We start from the raw sequence: 14,234 nt of genomic DNA on the forward strand, positions 1-14,234 counted from the left end.
AGTGCCAACAGCTGCCCCTGTGGCACAGTAGGTTGTTTCCCACTGGGGGAACCTTGGGCAAGAAAAAGTTTCTCAAGAGCTCAAAAGCCCAAGGAATGAGCCCCCAGAAGAATTAGGAGGGTCATCTCCAGCAGCACCCTTTCTGACTTGCCCCTTTCAGTGGAATAGAAAGTCACACAAACTCCAGAAGCCAGTGGAAGGAAAACCAAACAAAACAACCAACCAACAAAACAAACCACAAACCCCAGCCAGGGATACTATGCTATACATACAGTTCTCCTGGGAAAGAAGAAAAAACAAACATGCAAGACCAGTATTAATACTGTGGCTTGAAGTATTCCTGCTAGCAACAGGGTCAGCAGAAGAATCCTCTTTGTAACCCAACTACCCAGAAGTACTTGCTTGAATCTCCCAAGAGACAGCGTAGTCTCCCTCGCAGTCCACTTGCCTAGTGTCCACCCCTGGGCTAGGCCATCGCTGAGACCCAGAGCTGGCTGCTAGAGGATGCTAAGCACAGGCACCTTTGATGGACACAGACCTGGCTTGTCTCTGCTCAGAAAATTAGCACCGCAGTATCCATCCCGCGTTATTAAAAAAAGGTCTTCTTCCACACTGAAATGCCATGTGATAGGACTTCAGAGGTAGCAATCTCACCAGCTGGTCTGCCAGCAATAATGGCGCACTTCACATGTTTGTTCCAGTCATCTGCTTTTCCCAAAGATATTATCAACTCAAGTATCAGCTTTGGGGACTTCAGAGATTTCCTGCAGCCACTGCATCAATGAAGCACACATGTCCGACTGACCTTCAGCCAGACCTACCTGCAAGTCATTAATCACTTCTGAAATCCCCATCCATTACCAAGTTCCACAACAGAACGGTGAAAATATGAGATGTGCAAATAGTTTCGCTGGCAGGTTTCTTAAAAAAAGCTTCTAGCTTTAAGTTGAAGCCATACAGAGGCTTGTCAGAAAATTTAAAAAACAAAGGCAAAGAGCCACAAATGTGTATTTTATAGTCAGCCTTTAATTTTTTGTCTGTGATTACTGCAATAAAGTGCACCTAATTTCACATGAAATGAGATAACATAGCTCTTAATACAGCCAACATAATATCAAAAGATAAACCTCAGTGCAAAATGCTTATCTGAAGACACCCAAAGCAGTTAAGACATCTACCGTGCAAACAGCCTTTTCCAATGCACGTAACTTCTGGCTGGGGGCCAGAAAATGAGTTGGCAAAACACAACAGCAGCAGGTTTGCTATTTCATTTCCAGGAGTCCTGAAACAGTGCTCAGCTCAGCAGTCCCTTGTAAAGACTGCAGCGATGCTTTGGGTTCATCTCTGTAAGGATACTGATGAGCTCCAATTCAACCCACGTCTAGACTTAAGCAACTGGGGAATTGCTACTCAGCTACAAAACAGATGGAAGAAAAGTCCAGACAAAGCAGGAGGGGGAGAGAGAGGGAAAATGTCAGAATGTATACACAGGCATTAAGCACGAATACACAGGACTGGCTGAGCTAAGAATGATTTCAAGACTTTCTCCATTTATAGTAAGCTAATCAGCTGTGAACCTAAGAATTACAACATGTGCTCTAAGACCAAAATAAGACCTGCAGCCCTTTTTTTGTGAAACAGAGCTGAGGCATGCCCATTTTGTCCAGGGACATTTAATTAGAAAAGCATGTCTAGTTTTATTTTTTCATTGTTCTATTAAATAGAAGTAAGTATCAAAGTGGTTATTTAATCTGGAAAAAAACCTCAGCAGTTTCAATGTGTTTTGAACTGCAGTACAAAAGCTGTCTAAACCCCTCCCCTTTCCTTCTTCAAAATATACAGGACAGCAACTTCAACTTTACATAGTAAGAAAATATATACACATTACATACAATAAACATATTCTGCAATTTTTTTAAACTTTATACAACATCAGTGAGAAAAAATATAAACATTAATAAAATTAACATACGATATATTCAACACAGTAAGCAACTGCTACCAGAGGGAAGGTTGTATCAAACACTATCAAAGACAGGCAGCACAAAGGATGGCATTGCCATACCTATGTAACACCATGTAATTTTTTTTTTTAGCCTAAAGCAGTTCTATTGCCAAACAAAGATACCCTTTGAGGTAGATTCTTCCAATTCTTCAATAACACATTGAGATTAAAAAAAGGTATTTTCTTTTTTTTTTTCCCCCTGAACAATGCCACGAGCATAACTTTTGTTTGAACAAAGATAAGCTGATTATCCTGTGAAGGGCACAGAGATGCTGCAGTCTTAGGCTAACTCTCTAACACTTGAAATGAAAGACAAAACATTTAACAGGAATTTGCAAATAAAATACCTTCCCTGTAAGACATGTGTCCATTCTCTAGCAGTTCCTTTATATGTAATATACATACTTAAATTTGAAGGGTGTTTTTTGGTTTTTGGATTGGGGTGGGGGTTTGAGCCTTATTTTACATTCTCATCTTGGAAAGTTATAAGGAATTTATCATACAAGACAGGATAATCTACAAATATTAAAAGGAAACAGTATTATAAAATGGACATGTTATTAAAAATCTCACTTGTTAAGGGAATCCCAGTTGGTGCTTCTACCCAATACCCTAACTTTCTCTTCATATCCTATAGACAAACCACAGTGTAAGATTTAAATGACTGCACAGAGAACACAAAAGGAGATCACATTTTTCCTTTGATTATTTAACAAACAGCCCTTGGAGCTTTGCGCACATATTGTGTGTGGCAAGACTTCACACAAAGGAATTCAGGCTTTCTCAGTTTTTGCATAGGTGGGCCAAATGCTCATTTCCTCAAATCTCCACTGAGCTGATATTTTAGGATTAGTATTTTCTCCATTTAGAGAAAGTTCTGAAGCCAGACAACAAATATAGATACATTGTTTCTTAAAGATCAGTACAACAATACTACTGGGGTAATAAGATCTCATTTATAACTTGGTCTTATAGAAACACTTCCTGTGCAGTCACATTCACTGCATAAATAAATTAATGCCTGAAGCCAAAATGAATGCATCACTGTAATAACAAATCCCTTTTTGTTATTTGATAAAACACAACCACAGAGCAAAGAAGCATCCACTTAACTTCTTTGGGCACAACCACTCTTAAGCTCTGTTTCCACCCTGAAGTGGACATGAGAGCAGTCACTTGTTCACATACAACTGCTGTATTTTGTAATTTTTACAGATTTTTGTAATTGGATGGTCATACCAATTCTGCTTTGCAGATTAACGTGTGCAGGCAATTCTGTTATTCAGCCCCGTTCTGAGCCACTTCCTCACCTGTTCACAACAGGGGAGGTCTAACACTGCCTCTGAACTCACATTCCATGTCACAGGGCAGTTCTTTCACAGCCACCCTAAAACAATGCTTGCAGGTGTGTGCTGGTAAGGAAATGAACACATACAGTTTTCAAATATGTCTTGTGATTAACAATGGAAACAAGAAAACTTCCCTCAGCTTTCAATATGATAAAATATTTCTAGCCAATTCAGACAGGGCTATAGAAATAGCCGGGTTTTTTTCAGTTTACCCACTTCAATTTTTCAGAAGTAGTGTATTTGTAGTAAAAGCAACGTTAATCAAATTAGATCCTTGTGTTTCTAGTATTTGCTTGAATGAAGCTCAAGCTTTAACTTGGGTGACTGATTTCTTCTGTTCCAACCAAGGTGAAGCTCCATTCATTCTACATCTTCCTTGGTTTCAAAGTTTTTCTGTTATTTTCCCTGAACTAGGCAAGATTTCATGAATCTGGCTCCCAGAAGTCATGCAGTTTTCCCTGAAGAGTAAAAGCAAAGTAGTAAACAAGTCAGAAAACCAATGATAGAAGAGTAGAGTAGGCAAGTGCTTAGCTTGAGATCACAACGAGTTGCAAGTCCCTAGAATTTTATTCTGAAACACTTGCCAGTTTCTCCATATGTGAATCATCACCAAATATCTCTGAAAAAACAACTCTGAAAGAGCAGCATCACTATCAACTTCCAATTGCTAAGTAGCTTCTGCAGCCATGTGTTACTGTCTAATTCCCTTCCCCCTCTTTAACAAGAAATGTCACACGTACTACAAACGATGTCTTTTTTGCACACTGCTGGAAGCGATTAGTAGTCTTCACAGACAAGTGATTGATTACACAATGTTTAACTCAAATCGATACTAAGCATGTATGTATAATTTAAATTTTATGTAAGTGATACACTACATTACTGGAAAGATAAGCTTTTCCAAGACAGGTAGCTTTATATTCCAAGACAGGACTCAAACAGTTGGTCTGATCTCATTACAAAAGAAACCTTACAACCCTAGACTGGAAGAAACAGCTCTGAACTCTGGGTATCAGTAGAAATTATCCACCTGTTCCACCAAGGCCAGCTAGGTATCATGAAGGCAAATATTACTGAGAGACTAATCATGACATTATTTACCACGAGCATGAAAGGCTTTTCCTAATCATTGCATGAAATTCTACACGTTCAAAGGGGGAGGAGTTATCAAGAGCCATTAAACATATGTGGATAGAACCTTGGACTCAAGTAGTCTCAAAGTCACACACTGCCGGACCATGGCAGGAAGTGCATCACTGCATTCCAGCCCCATCGTCCTTTTCAAAGCATCTGGTAATAACTATAATCAGAGTCAGGCCCTGTGACTTGACTCAGTACTAGCATTTTAGTGTATTATGCAAGCCATTTACAAAAGCAGCACTTTTAAAGATAAAGATGAAATCTTGGTTTTACTGAAGCCAGCAAAGTAAGAATTTTAATTAAAATCTATTCTAATACATCTAAGTGTATTCCACAGCCATGCCATTTATGAAGAAAAAAAAAATCTCTTTAAAAGAGTATGCTGTTTTCAAATGCTAAAAAAAATGAGTTAAATGCACCCTGCAATATGAAAAAGAGAGAAGAAGGTTTCATTACAGTACCTGAGTAGGCCGAGTGGTTTGTATTGAATCTTGCCATTTGCCATATATTCTAGCAACTAAGTCTTTTACCTGCAAATTCAGATTGATTAGTTTAGCCATTTATGTTTAAAAAAAAACCCAAAAATCATACCCCCTGTCTCCACCCCACCCCCCAAACCCATAAAACCCCAGATAACCCAACACCCAAGGTTTACTGAGAGGGAACAATTTTACAGCCGGCACAAAGTATCACCACCTCAACTCCAACCAAATCCCTGTAATTTGGGACTCTGAATTCAAAGTCATGTACTCTACGCAAACACGTTACAGGCTCTTGTACAGACTGCCTGTGTTAAGTGTTTGGAATCACCATACAAGCCTCTGGCCTCCCAAACACCCACCTCATCCTTCGGGTGAGTTAGGTTTGTTACACAAGTCTGATTGTACCTAGAAAAGTTGCCTGCAACTGCAGTCACAAAAGCCAACTATGCAGCACTGTCTGCTTCTGAAATGAATTCTTTATTCATAAAACTGTGCTTTTTCATAACCAATCACATGCAGGTGTTTAATCCAAGCCATTCAGAACAGAGATTTGCTTCATATGCTGTGTTAAAACCCAGCACAGTGGCATCCTCTGGAAGTTACTGTACTATTACACAAATAAAGTGAGGGGGAAAAACAGAGTAAGATTTTCCCCTCTCAGTGCAAGGGCAATAGAAACAAAAGTGAAAGTGACCCGAGATACAAAAATCCAAGGCAAGAGTAATTAACTTGTTAAAAGGATCCACGCTCTACTAATCTGGCTGAATAAAAAAAGAAAAATCTTCGAGAGGTAAGGATGCACACAAATGCAAAAGTTTGATTTAAAGCTGAAGAAGCCAAGGCTTTTCAAAGCTGGGGTCGGTCACTTTATCATCACTGATCCAATTCGGCTTGCTACGACAGCATGCAAAGCATTGAAGTCACAAAATTAGGACTATCATTAGTAAGCCCCACACCACAATGCAAATGAAAGGCAATTATCCGAGCTTGATGCTACATCACACACAGTTGGCTTAAATTCACAACATTTTTAACTAACTCACTAATTTGAAAATAAAACAGAGACACACGCAAGATAGGCTGGTTTTTCAGTCCTCTGTATCCTGCCCTGCAGGTAGCCCCTGCTCTTAAAAGTTGAGTCAACTATCAGTAACTGCCAGGAAAAGAAATAGAGCAGCTCTGTGGGTTGCCTGGCTAACAGCCAGGCAAGCTCGCATTTTACAGTTGTTAAGAGTCCTGTTGTTAGCAAAAAGAGTATTTTCAGTGCATTAGAATGGGCACATACTTACGTACTTGCAAAGACATAATGCAGACAGAGAAACCAGGAAAAAAAGCAAACCCATGAGGAACTCTTAGAATTTCCAGGGCTGGGATGAGGGAACACCACACAACAAGAACACAAAAAACCACCCCAAAACAAACAAAAACCCCCAAACTTACATGCCTTACCTTAGTTCGATAAAACAGCCTTGCATCTTCCCTAATATCACATTTTATGTGCTTATCTAAGGCACTGCAAAGCTTCAGTAAGTGTTGCTAAATAAAGACAAAAGCGTACAGCTATTTAAATCCTCCATGTCAAAACTAAAAAGCTTTCTTCAAATATTATTTCAATTTAAAAATTATATGCTTCAGTTTGAATTTTTCTCAGAAACATACAGTAAGGAAGGGGGAAAAGAAAGAATATAAGATCACAAGATCCTCTATCAGTTGCTTGTATGCACCTGGTAAACCAGGTCTAAGAGCTTTAAAAAGTAGTTTCAAGGATGACTCGGGTCATTTTCTTTTGTAGGAATTGGCTGAGCAGGTAAAACATATCCAAGGTTTATGCACTGATCTTTTATTTCTCTCTAAATTTCTGATTACTTTAATAAAGCAGTTTCGCAACTTCATAATCTCTTCATAATGGCTCCCAAGATCTTTCACATTCTGTGAATTTCTTCATAAAATTCCTGTTTGCAATCCCTCACTGAACAGCTGCAAAGAGGCTCTGCTCTGCAGAACAGGTGAGACATGCTGAAATTCTACTCACAAACATTTGCTGGTGTCTCAAGGCCATGACAATTTACCCCATCTAACTGGAAGAGGACCAGAAATGAAATAGTTATATTGATTTTATACAAAGTCTAGCCTGCACAATATTCAGCCACACCCCTCTTGCCACTTGATGGCTAACAGGTCAGTGAATAATGGAATCTTTCTTCATGAAGAAATACAGAGACATTAAAAAAAAATATTAAAAAAAAAATCAAGTTCTCCACAAATCTTCATGAAGCCAGTTGTAAAAAACAAATCCCAAAAGATCGTCACAATATAATTATTTTCTTTACCACATACGGTTTTGTTTCAGATTATACTCTGTGATTATCTTTTTGCATTGAGTAGGAAACTGAGACACTTAAGCCCTGAAATGTAACCAAACATTACTGCTTTACTTCTCTCAAACAGTTCATGACAGATTTCTTAAAAGCCAACAGTGATTCCATGGGGCAGAAGGTGTACGCAAACACCTTGCGGCAAATGATCACAGAAATCTGAATAGGATTACTGAAAGGCTAAGCAGAAGGTATTATTTAACAGATGTTCACATCACATGGCACAAAGGAACTATCACTACAGAGAACAGAAGAGATACGGTCCTAGCTTTCACTTGCTGCATGGCTGCACTCCAGCACAGAAAACCGTGATGCGTTTGAACATATTTTTACTGGGTGTTTTCAAAGTGGTTTTCTTCTAGACTGAAAAGTTTCAACCTTACTTCAAGAGTTCATAGGATCATTGAACTTCTTAGAATTTCTGTGTTGAGTTAATCTCCAGTTACTTTCTGAGAAAGATTAACAAAATAAATGTCTGCTGATCCACAGCCTTATGTTTTGAGGTAGTTCCATCTGCAGAAATGCAGAGAAAGCTCTTCTGCATTTACTTTGCTCCAGAACAAAAGTTTCCCCCAGTGCTATTATCCACTGGTGATCTTCCATCACATGATAGCTCTTACCAAAATAGACCAAGTGTGCATGATAAATAGTCTTTTAAAATCTAAAGATCTAGCCGCTGAAGTTACTCACCCTTTGATTAGAATTTACAACATCAAAGAAACTAGCTTCACTGACTAGATGAAGGAGAATGTAGATTAGGTAGTATGCCTGGAGAGAAATCAAAAGAGCTTTAGCAGTCAGTCATAACTCTTCACATCTAGATACAGCACTATCTTTGCTTTCTGGAATGATTCCTCCAATGGCCAGATCAATGGACAAGGATGTCTACACATTTGCCTAAATAACTAATTTGAAACACTACATTCATATATTAGAAACATTTTAAAACACTGGTTTAAGTTACCTAAGTAACCTACAAAACTTTCTGTAGTTTTAATTACTGAAAATTAAATTCAGCAGTTGGTTTTATTTTCCCATCATCTACATCAAGGTCAAAAGCAAGGTCAAAATACTTGCTAAGAGATCTCCATGATAGTCTCAAATAACCAAACCAATATTCAATTTTTGGATGGATGGAAATACAAAATCTTTCTAATACTTGTTTATGAGAAAAGATTCATAAATCTCTTTCTGAAGCCTGCAGGTGAAGGTCTGGCTCAGCCTCAAACAGTTTCCACTGATTACATCAGAAGGGAGGAAGGATGGTCTTCTGATTACAGAAGACAGGACTCAAGACATCCACATGACTTAGCCACTCAGAAAATCTGATGATTTCCCTGTTTGTAAAACAGCCTAATACAGCTTCCTCTGTCACATGCTACTTCTTTCCTTCCTCCATGACTATAACCAAAATTAAACACAAGTAGTATTTTAACACATGAACAGCAACAAAATAGTGTATGTACAGGTCCATGTACAGAACTGTCCTCAGTTAACAGAAATTAAAAGAAACATTCTCAAAATTGTAGAAGGCGCATAAAAAGACAAATGCAAAAAAGCACTATCAGCTATATACCTCCTGTTCTAGTTTTGTATGAAGGTGGTCTCCAGCGGCATTCTGCTGCTCCAGTCCTTCTCTCATCTTCTTTAGTAGATTAGAAGGTTTCATGTACACCACAAAATGATGCAGAAGAGACATCTACAGATACAAGCATTAACAAATTGGAGTGGTTTACTGGCAATAGAAAATTGGAAACCTAGTGCCACTACAGTGTTATTTGTCCACTAAGACAAGAACATAAAGGGGATTTTTAATTAAAACGGAAGTTTTCATGCTTTGGGTAATTTTTGACTATTCACAAACTGAAGTGTTTGTATGTTGCCTCAATAAAAAAAAAATCAACCCTAGGAAAACAAAGAGTGACTCTACATGAACACAAAAGGAAGACTGAAAGAAGCGTAGGCCTCTTTCCAATGTCCAAAATGAATGTTTATGCACATAAACAATAATGCACTTACAAGCTGCAGAACATGCAGGTTACACACATGTGCAAATATACTTCTAATACTAATCTAAACTAAAAATTACTAATTGGTCATTTTGCGAGGTTCCTGAAAATAGGCTTACAGTATTAAAACATAAAACACAAAAAATAATATACGTGTTTTCTAAACTTTCAAATTATACAAATACAACACATATATGCAGTACCTGCTTGTCACTGTCATCAGGTATTTCTATATGCTTTTTATTAAGAAGCTTTGAAATTATCAGTAGGCTAAGACGTCTTCTTACTTCCCTGAAAAACAAAAGAGTTTCTTTCCCAGAAAATTTCTTAAATCCACGCTGTTTCTACAAAGTATATGAGGCTATGCATGGCTTCCCTAGACATAAACTTGCCTACGACTATTAAATTGGATTTTCTCAATATAGGTGCTATTAAACTAGTAAAGAGGCTAGTAAAATGTAAGTACCCTTATCTCATTGCAGCTTTTCTTCTGCACAAATAAACACTGCTAGATGCTTGCCTTCAAGCCTGAAATTGAGCATCCAAATCATTCTTCTCAGATACATTATAATTTATTAATTTCAAAGATATAGAACTCCTAACAGATTAACACTTGAAAGCAGACATGAATCACCCAAAGAAAATTTAATACCTATTGCATTTATCAGACTTTGTGCTTATACAAATAAATCAGCTGTTAATAATACAAATAAATTAGCTGTTAATGATACTACATATTTCTGATGTTACAGTGTCATTACCGTCCACGTATTATCCAGCTAGGCACCAGCTGAACTAGCCACAGGAGATTATGGTGATGAGTGGAGAGTTCACTCACTGCCAGGCAGAGCTCGGGCATCTTTAAAACAACAACAACAAAAGTCCCCATACTGAAGAATGGATATGGTGGGCATTTGTTTTATTTGCAAAGGAGTACACATCTACTCCCTAGAAACATACAGAGCATAAACGTTAAAAGGAATTGATCTAATAAGAGATGATGTGCATAAAGGTATTTCTGCATTGCACCTGTAGTTAAGTCTACTAAATACTATTTTATAGCAGGGTAGTTGAGATTAGATTGCTTTTAATGACATTTTATCAGCTTAGTGCAATCATTTCTTCAGAGAGCCATTTTAAACATACAGCTATTTTAGTAAATATAAGTGTAAGTTCAATACAACAGTTCCCTTGCAGAAGAGGACAGGCAATCATAATGTTATGGGACAAAAACCCTCTCAGTATACCCAGCCACCTCCTAAATCTCACACAAATCCAAAACTCCCAATTTGTTCATATTACATTTTCAAGCAGTATTTTTCTGATATGTCAAGAAAAAAAATGAAAAAAGTTTTTCTTGAAAATTAAGTTGCAGTTTCATAAATCTAGTACAATAAAATTATTTATGAAGTTACCTTTGTATCCCAGTCTTTTATACTTATCAGAAGCTTTATGAAAAGGCACTGAAAATCCACCAAAGGAATTTGCTTTAACTGTTTCTCCAAGCTTATTTTAAATAGCAATAGAAGCAGCAGCAATATTTCTTGATCAGTATATCCACCTTGAATTACTGTTGTACAGAAACCTAGAAACTTTAAAAGAAATAAAAAGCATTAAAATCTGAAATTGGGTTAGCTTATTTTAAAGTGTGATGAGAACTTAAGTTTTCCACCCTCACATTAAAATGCACCTCAAATGATATATTTTTCTTGCAACACCTGTGTACTAACATCTCCCCATCTGCCAGTAACTGCACTCTTTTGTTTTTTTTGTTTTGGTTTGGGTTTTTTGGGGGTTTGGTTGGTTTTTTTGGTTTTGGGGGTTTTTTGTTGGTTTGGTTTTTTTAGTTTTGTTTTTGTTTTTGTTTTTGGTTTGGTTTTTTTTTTTACAGACCTCCTGGAGGCTCATCTTCTGAACATGGCAATATTCCCTGGACATTACAGGAGTAGGGAAGATCTTTCTTCACTGCACAGACAATCCTCATCTAACTGAACAAAAGACTGACAGACTTTCTAAATACACAAGTAATACTGAAAACATAAATCAAGAGATTTTTCCCCACCCAAGCATTATCACATGGGTTACTTACAATATGGGATGCGTGTGTAAATGAGAACATAAATTTATCAAGATACATGTATCCTGTCTCTAGTGGAGATGCTCTGGCTGCTTTCTCTTGAACTAAGTGATTTTACAGTTAAAAATCTCTAAAGAAATGATGTTAGGAAGATTTAAATACTTCCACAAGGAACTCTGAAATCAGTTATAAAAGTCAGTATTTTCACCATACAACCTTTAATCAGAGAGAACTAGCCTGTGAGGTGTGACCAGCACTCATTCAGCCTACAGTCTCACAGGACACAGTGCATGGATCTAACAGCTCACTTCCACAGAAGAGTCAGTCACAGCTCTACCTGCCTTCCAGGAGCTCCCACCTCATTCACCTTGTGCTGCACAGGGACTGATCACATACCTCTGAGAGCTGCACTAACACACTGAAGCAGCATAAAACATACCACCCAACATCAACTCCCCTTCCCATTTCCACCGGAACACAGAAATGGATAGTTTTTTCTACACAAGGGAGCAGAGACGTTTGATAAAGTGCCACAGCTGGAAAAGGGAGGCAGCAGAACTGTGCAGTTGTGAGTGAAGCTAATAGAAATCAGGAAACTTTAGAGATTGCAACAAGCCTGCAATAATATCTGATTCAGCAGAAACCCCAGGATAGCATCTACTCACAAAACATGCCCAGGAGTAGATTAAGACACCAGGGTTTTTGCTAAAAAAACAAAACAAAGCAACAACACACCCCACCCCCACAAAACCCTCCACAAAACCCCCTCCCACACTAACTAGAGTTTTCTCACCTTAATCACATTGATTAAATTGTTTTCTGGTAGACTGAAGAAGGCTGGATTGGCAGAGGTTAGGTCTTCTCTTGGCTGTTTACTCACTGTTTCTTGCATCTGACTTCTAATAAAAGAGACACTAATCTGAGCAATAAATCAACAATTTAAAAGCCCACAAAGGCTTATTTGCATCAAACTGAATAAAAAAAAAAAAAGAAAACCCTGCATGTTTCAAAATGCCTTCAAATCAAAACAATCCTCAGTTACAGAGCACACACATCTATCTCAACTTGTAACCAATTACTTACAATTCTGCCCAGCTATTTAGGCAACAATTCTTGTAAACCTCTATTAGGAAGGTGCAGGACAAAGGACAAAGCTCTGGTTTGCTGAATCCTTACCTGTCAGGCATTGTCTGAAGTTCTGGTTTATTTACTCTTATGAAGACCTGAGCTGAGAATTTATAGAAGAGTATGGCTTGATGGAAGGGAGGGGAAATAAAGGAGAACCTTCTGATTCTACATTCTAAGCACAAGGCTTGCTTTCACAGGATCTAAGCAATAAATATCAAAAGGAAAACACTTACAAAATATCACACTCGTTAAAGTTGGGCTGAAGATGCTGCAATGGAAAGAGAGATCTAAACGCAACACCCATATTGACAAAAACAGCTGACACATCAGCTAGTGAAGGAATCCATGGTTTAGACTGTTCATCACTGATGGAAGCTACAAGTAAAAGACATGGAATGGATTAGTTTTAAATTTAGTTCTTAGCATTAGTTCCTTTTAAGGGAAAAAAGCTGAGCAGCCTGAATCAATTCTACCAGCTCTCATCTCAGAAGAGTTGGTACATTGAATAATATGCTTATTTTCAGAATGATGAGGGAAAAAAAAAAATAGTCTAACACGGTATTTTATGCTAGAGAAACATCTTGCCTATGTAACAGGTGAATTATTTGAAAGTTCCACTCATTTTACCTCACAGCTCTCTTTCATCACAAACAGCAGAATAATCAGGGAGGCAATATTTACTTTTAAGAGGATACATAAATTACCATTCTGTGTAGGTACAGACAAGAGGGTGTTATAGTGGGACTGCAGTAGAGCTAAATAAGATTTGAAAACATGCAATGTTTCTAGAAAAGAAGTGCTAAACAGATGGAATTCACTTATTTGATAGAAGTAAGAAACAATGCTCATTGCAAAGAGGGCTGATTTGTATGATGACTTGTATCTGAAAGTCTGCAAACTGTACAGAGGATTCTCTATAGAACACTGAACTAGCAGGGAAACATCAAACTAGACACAGTGTTTTTCAAACAATGACAGAAGTCACTAGAATTCTGAATTGGGTCAATTTTGTGTCTTAGAGCTAAGTTTGTAAGAAAAAAACCAAATATAATGGAACATGACACTCAAGACACAGCAGCTTCAGATCTTGATGTTCAATTCAGTAATAAAAAACCAAACCAAAACAAAAAAACAACAAAAAAGATGCATCCTTAGTTAAGCACTGGAACAGAACGTCTCAGAATGGTTTAAAGACTCCACAGTTGGCAATTTTAAAGTGGGTAGACTACTTTCCAGGAGCAACTGTAGCCTATTTGATCCTGCTCTGAAGTCAGAGATCTGCTGGGATCTCTCACAGCATTAATTCTTTGAATGCTCATTCATCAGCTTGAACTGTTCATTCAGAATCAAGCTTAGTATCAGCAAAGCACAAAATAAAGGAGGCTACGCTCCCTCTCATATGAGCTCACAATCTGATTTCAAGCAAAATTCAAAATATGGGGTACAGTTTGGACAGACCTGAGCAAGTACTTCAAGAGAAACACATTACTTGAACAATGTTAACAGGCAGGCTTAAATGAATTAGTGACTTTTGATGGATCTGAATAAAGCGAAGACATGAAGAACATACAAAGGAACTTGTACTGGAGAAGTATTTGAGAGTACAGATGAAGGAAGGCAAAACACACAAGACATGAGCAGCAGTGTGGGCTGAAGCAGATCCTTGAAA

General features: G+C 37.8%; 1 protein-coding gene across 6 annotated transcripts in view; it reads right to left on the reverse strand.

Annotated features, from left to right (window-relative positions):
• Window positions 1-1,008: 1,008 nt before the first annotated feature.
• Window positions 1,009-14,234, reverse strand: part of SLF2 (SMC5-SMC6 complex localization factor 2) — a 41,916-nt gene continuing 28,690 nt past the window's right edge. For 2 of the 6 annotated variants that reach the window (XM_052800205.1, XM_052800203.1), the window contains exons 11-20: window positions 12,799-12,940; window positions 12,231-12,336; window positions 10,776-10,952; window positions 10,122-10,219; window positions 9,564-9,651; window positions 8,928-9,050; window positions 8,042-8,119; window positions 6,426-6,512; window positions 4,956-5,024; window positions 1,009-3,812 (exon numbers count right to left, since the gene is read on the reverse strand). In XM_052800205.1, coding sequence (XP_052656165.1) covers window positions 3,777-3,812; window positions 4,956-5,024; window positions 6,426-6,512; window positions 8,042-8,119; window positions 8,928-9,050; window positions 9,564-9,651; window positions 10,122-10,219; window positions 10,776-10,952; window positions 12,231-12,336; window positions 12,799-12,940 — 1,004 coding nt within the window. In that variant the 3' untranslated portion in view covers window positions 1,009-3,776. Of the gene's footprint in view, window positions 3,813-4,955; window positions 5,025-5,088; window positions 6,513-8,041; window positions 8,120-8,927; window positions 9,051-9,563; window positions 9,652-10,121; window positions 10,220-10,775; window positions 10,953-12,230; window positions 12,337-12,798; window positions 12,941-14,234 lie in introns of those variants that run through there. The other 4 variants (XM_052800204.1, XM_052800206.1, XM_052800202.1 and 1 more) reach the window with 2 other exon arrangements.

This window comes from Harpia harpyja, chromosome 10 (assembly GCF_026419915.1).
Source record: "Harpia harpyja isolate bHarHar1 chromosome 10, bHarHar1 primary haplotype, whole genome shotgun sequence".
NCBI classification, from domain to species: Eukaryota; Metazoa; Chordata; class Aves; order Accipitriformes; family Accipitridae; genus Harpia; species Harpia harpyja.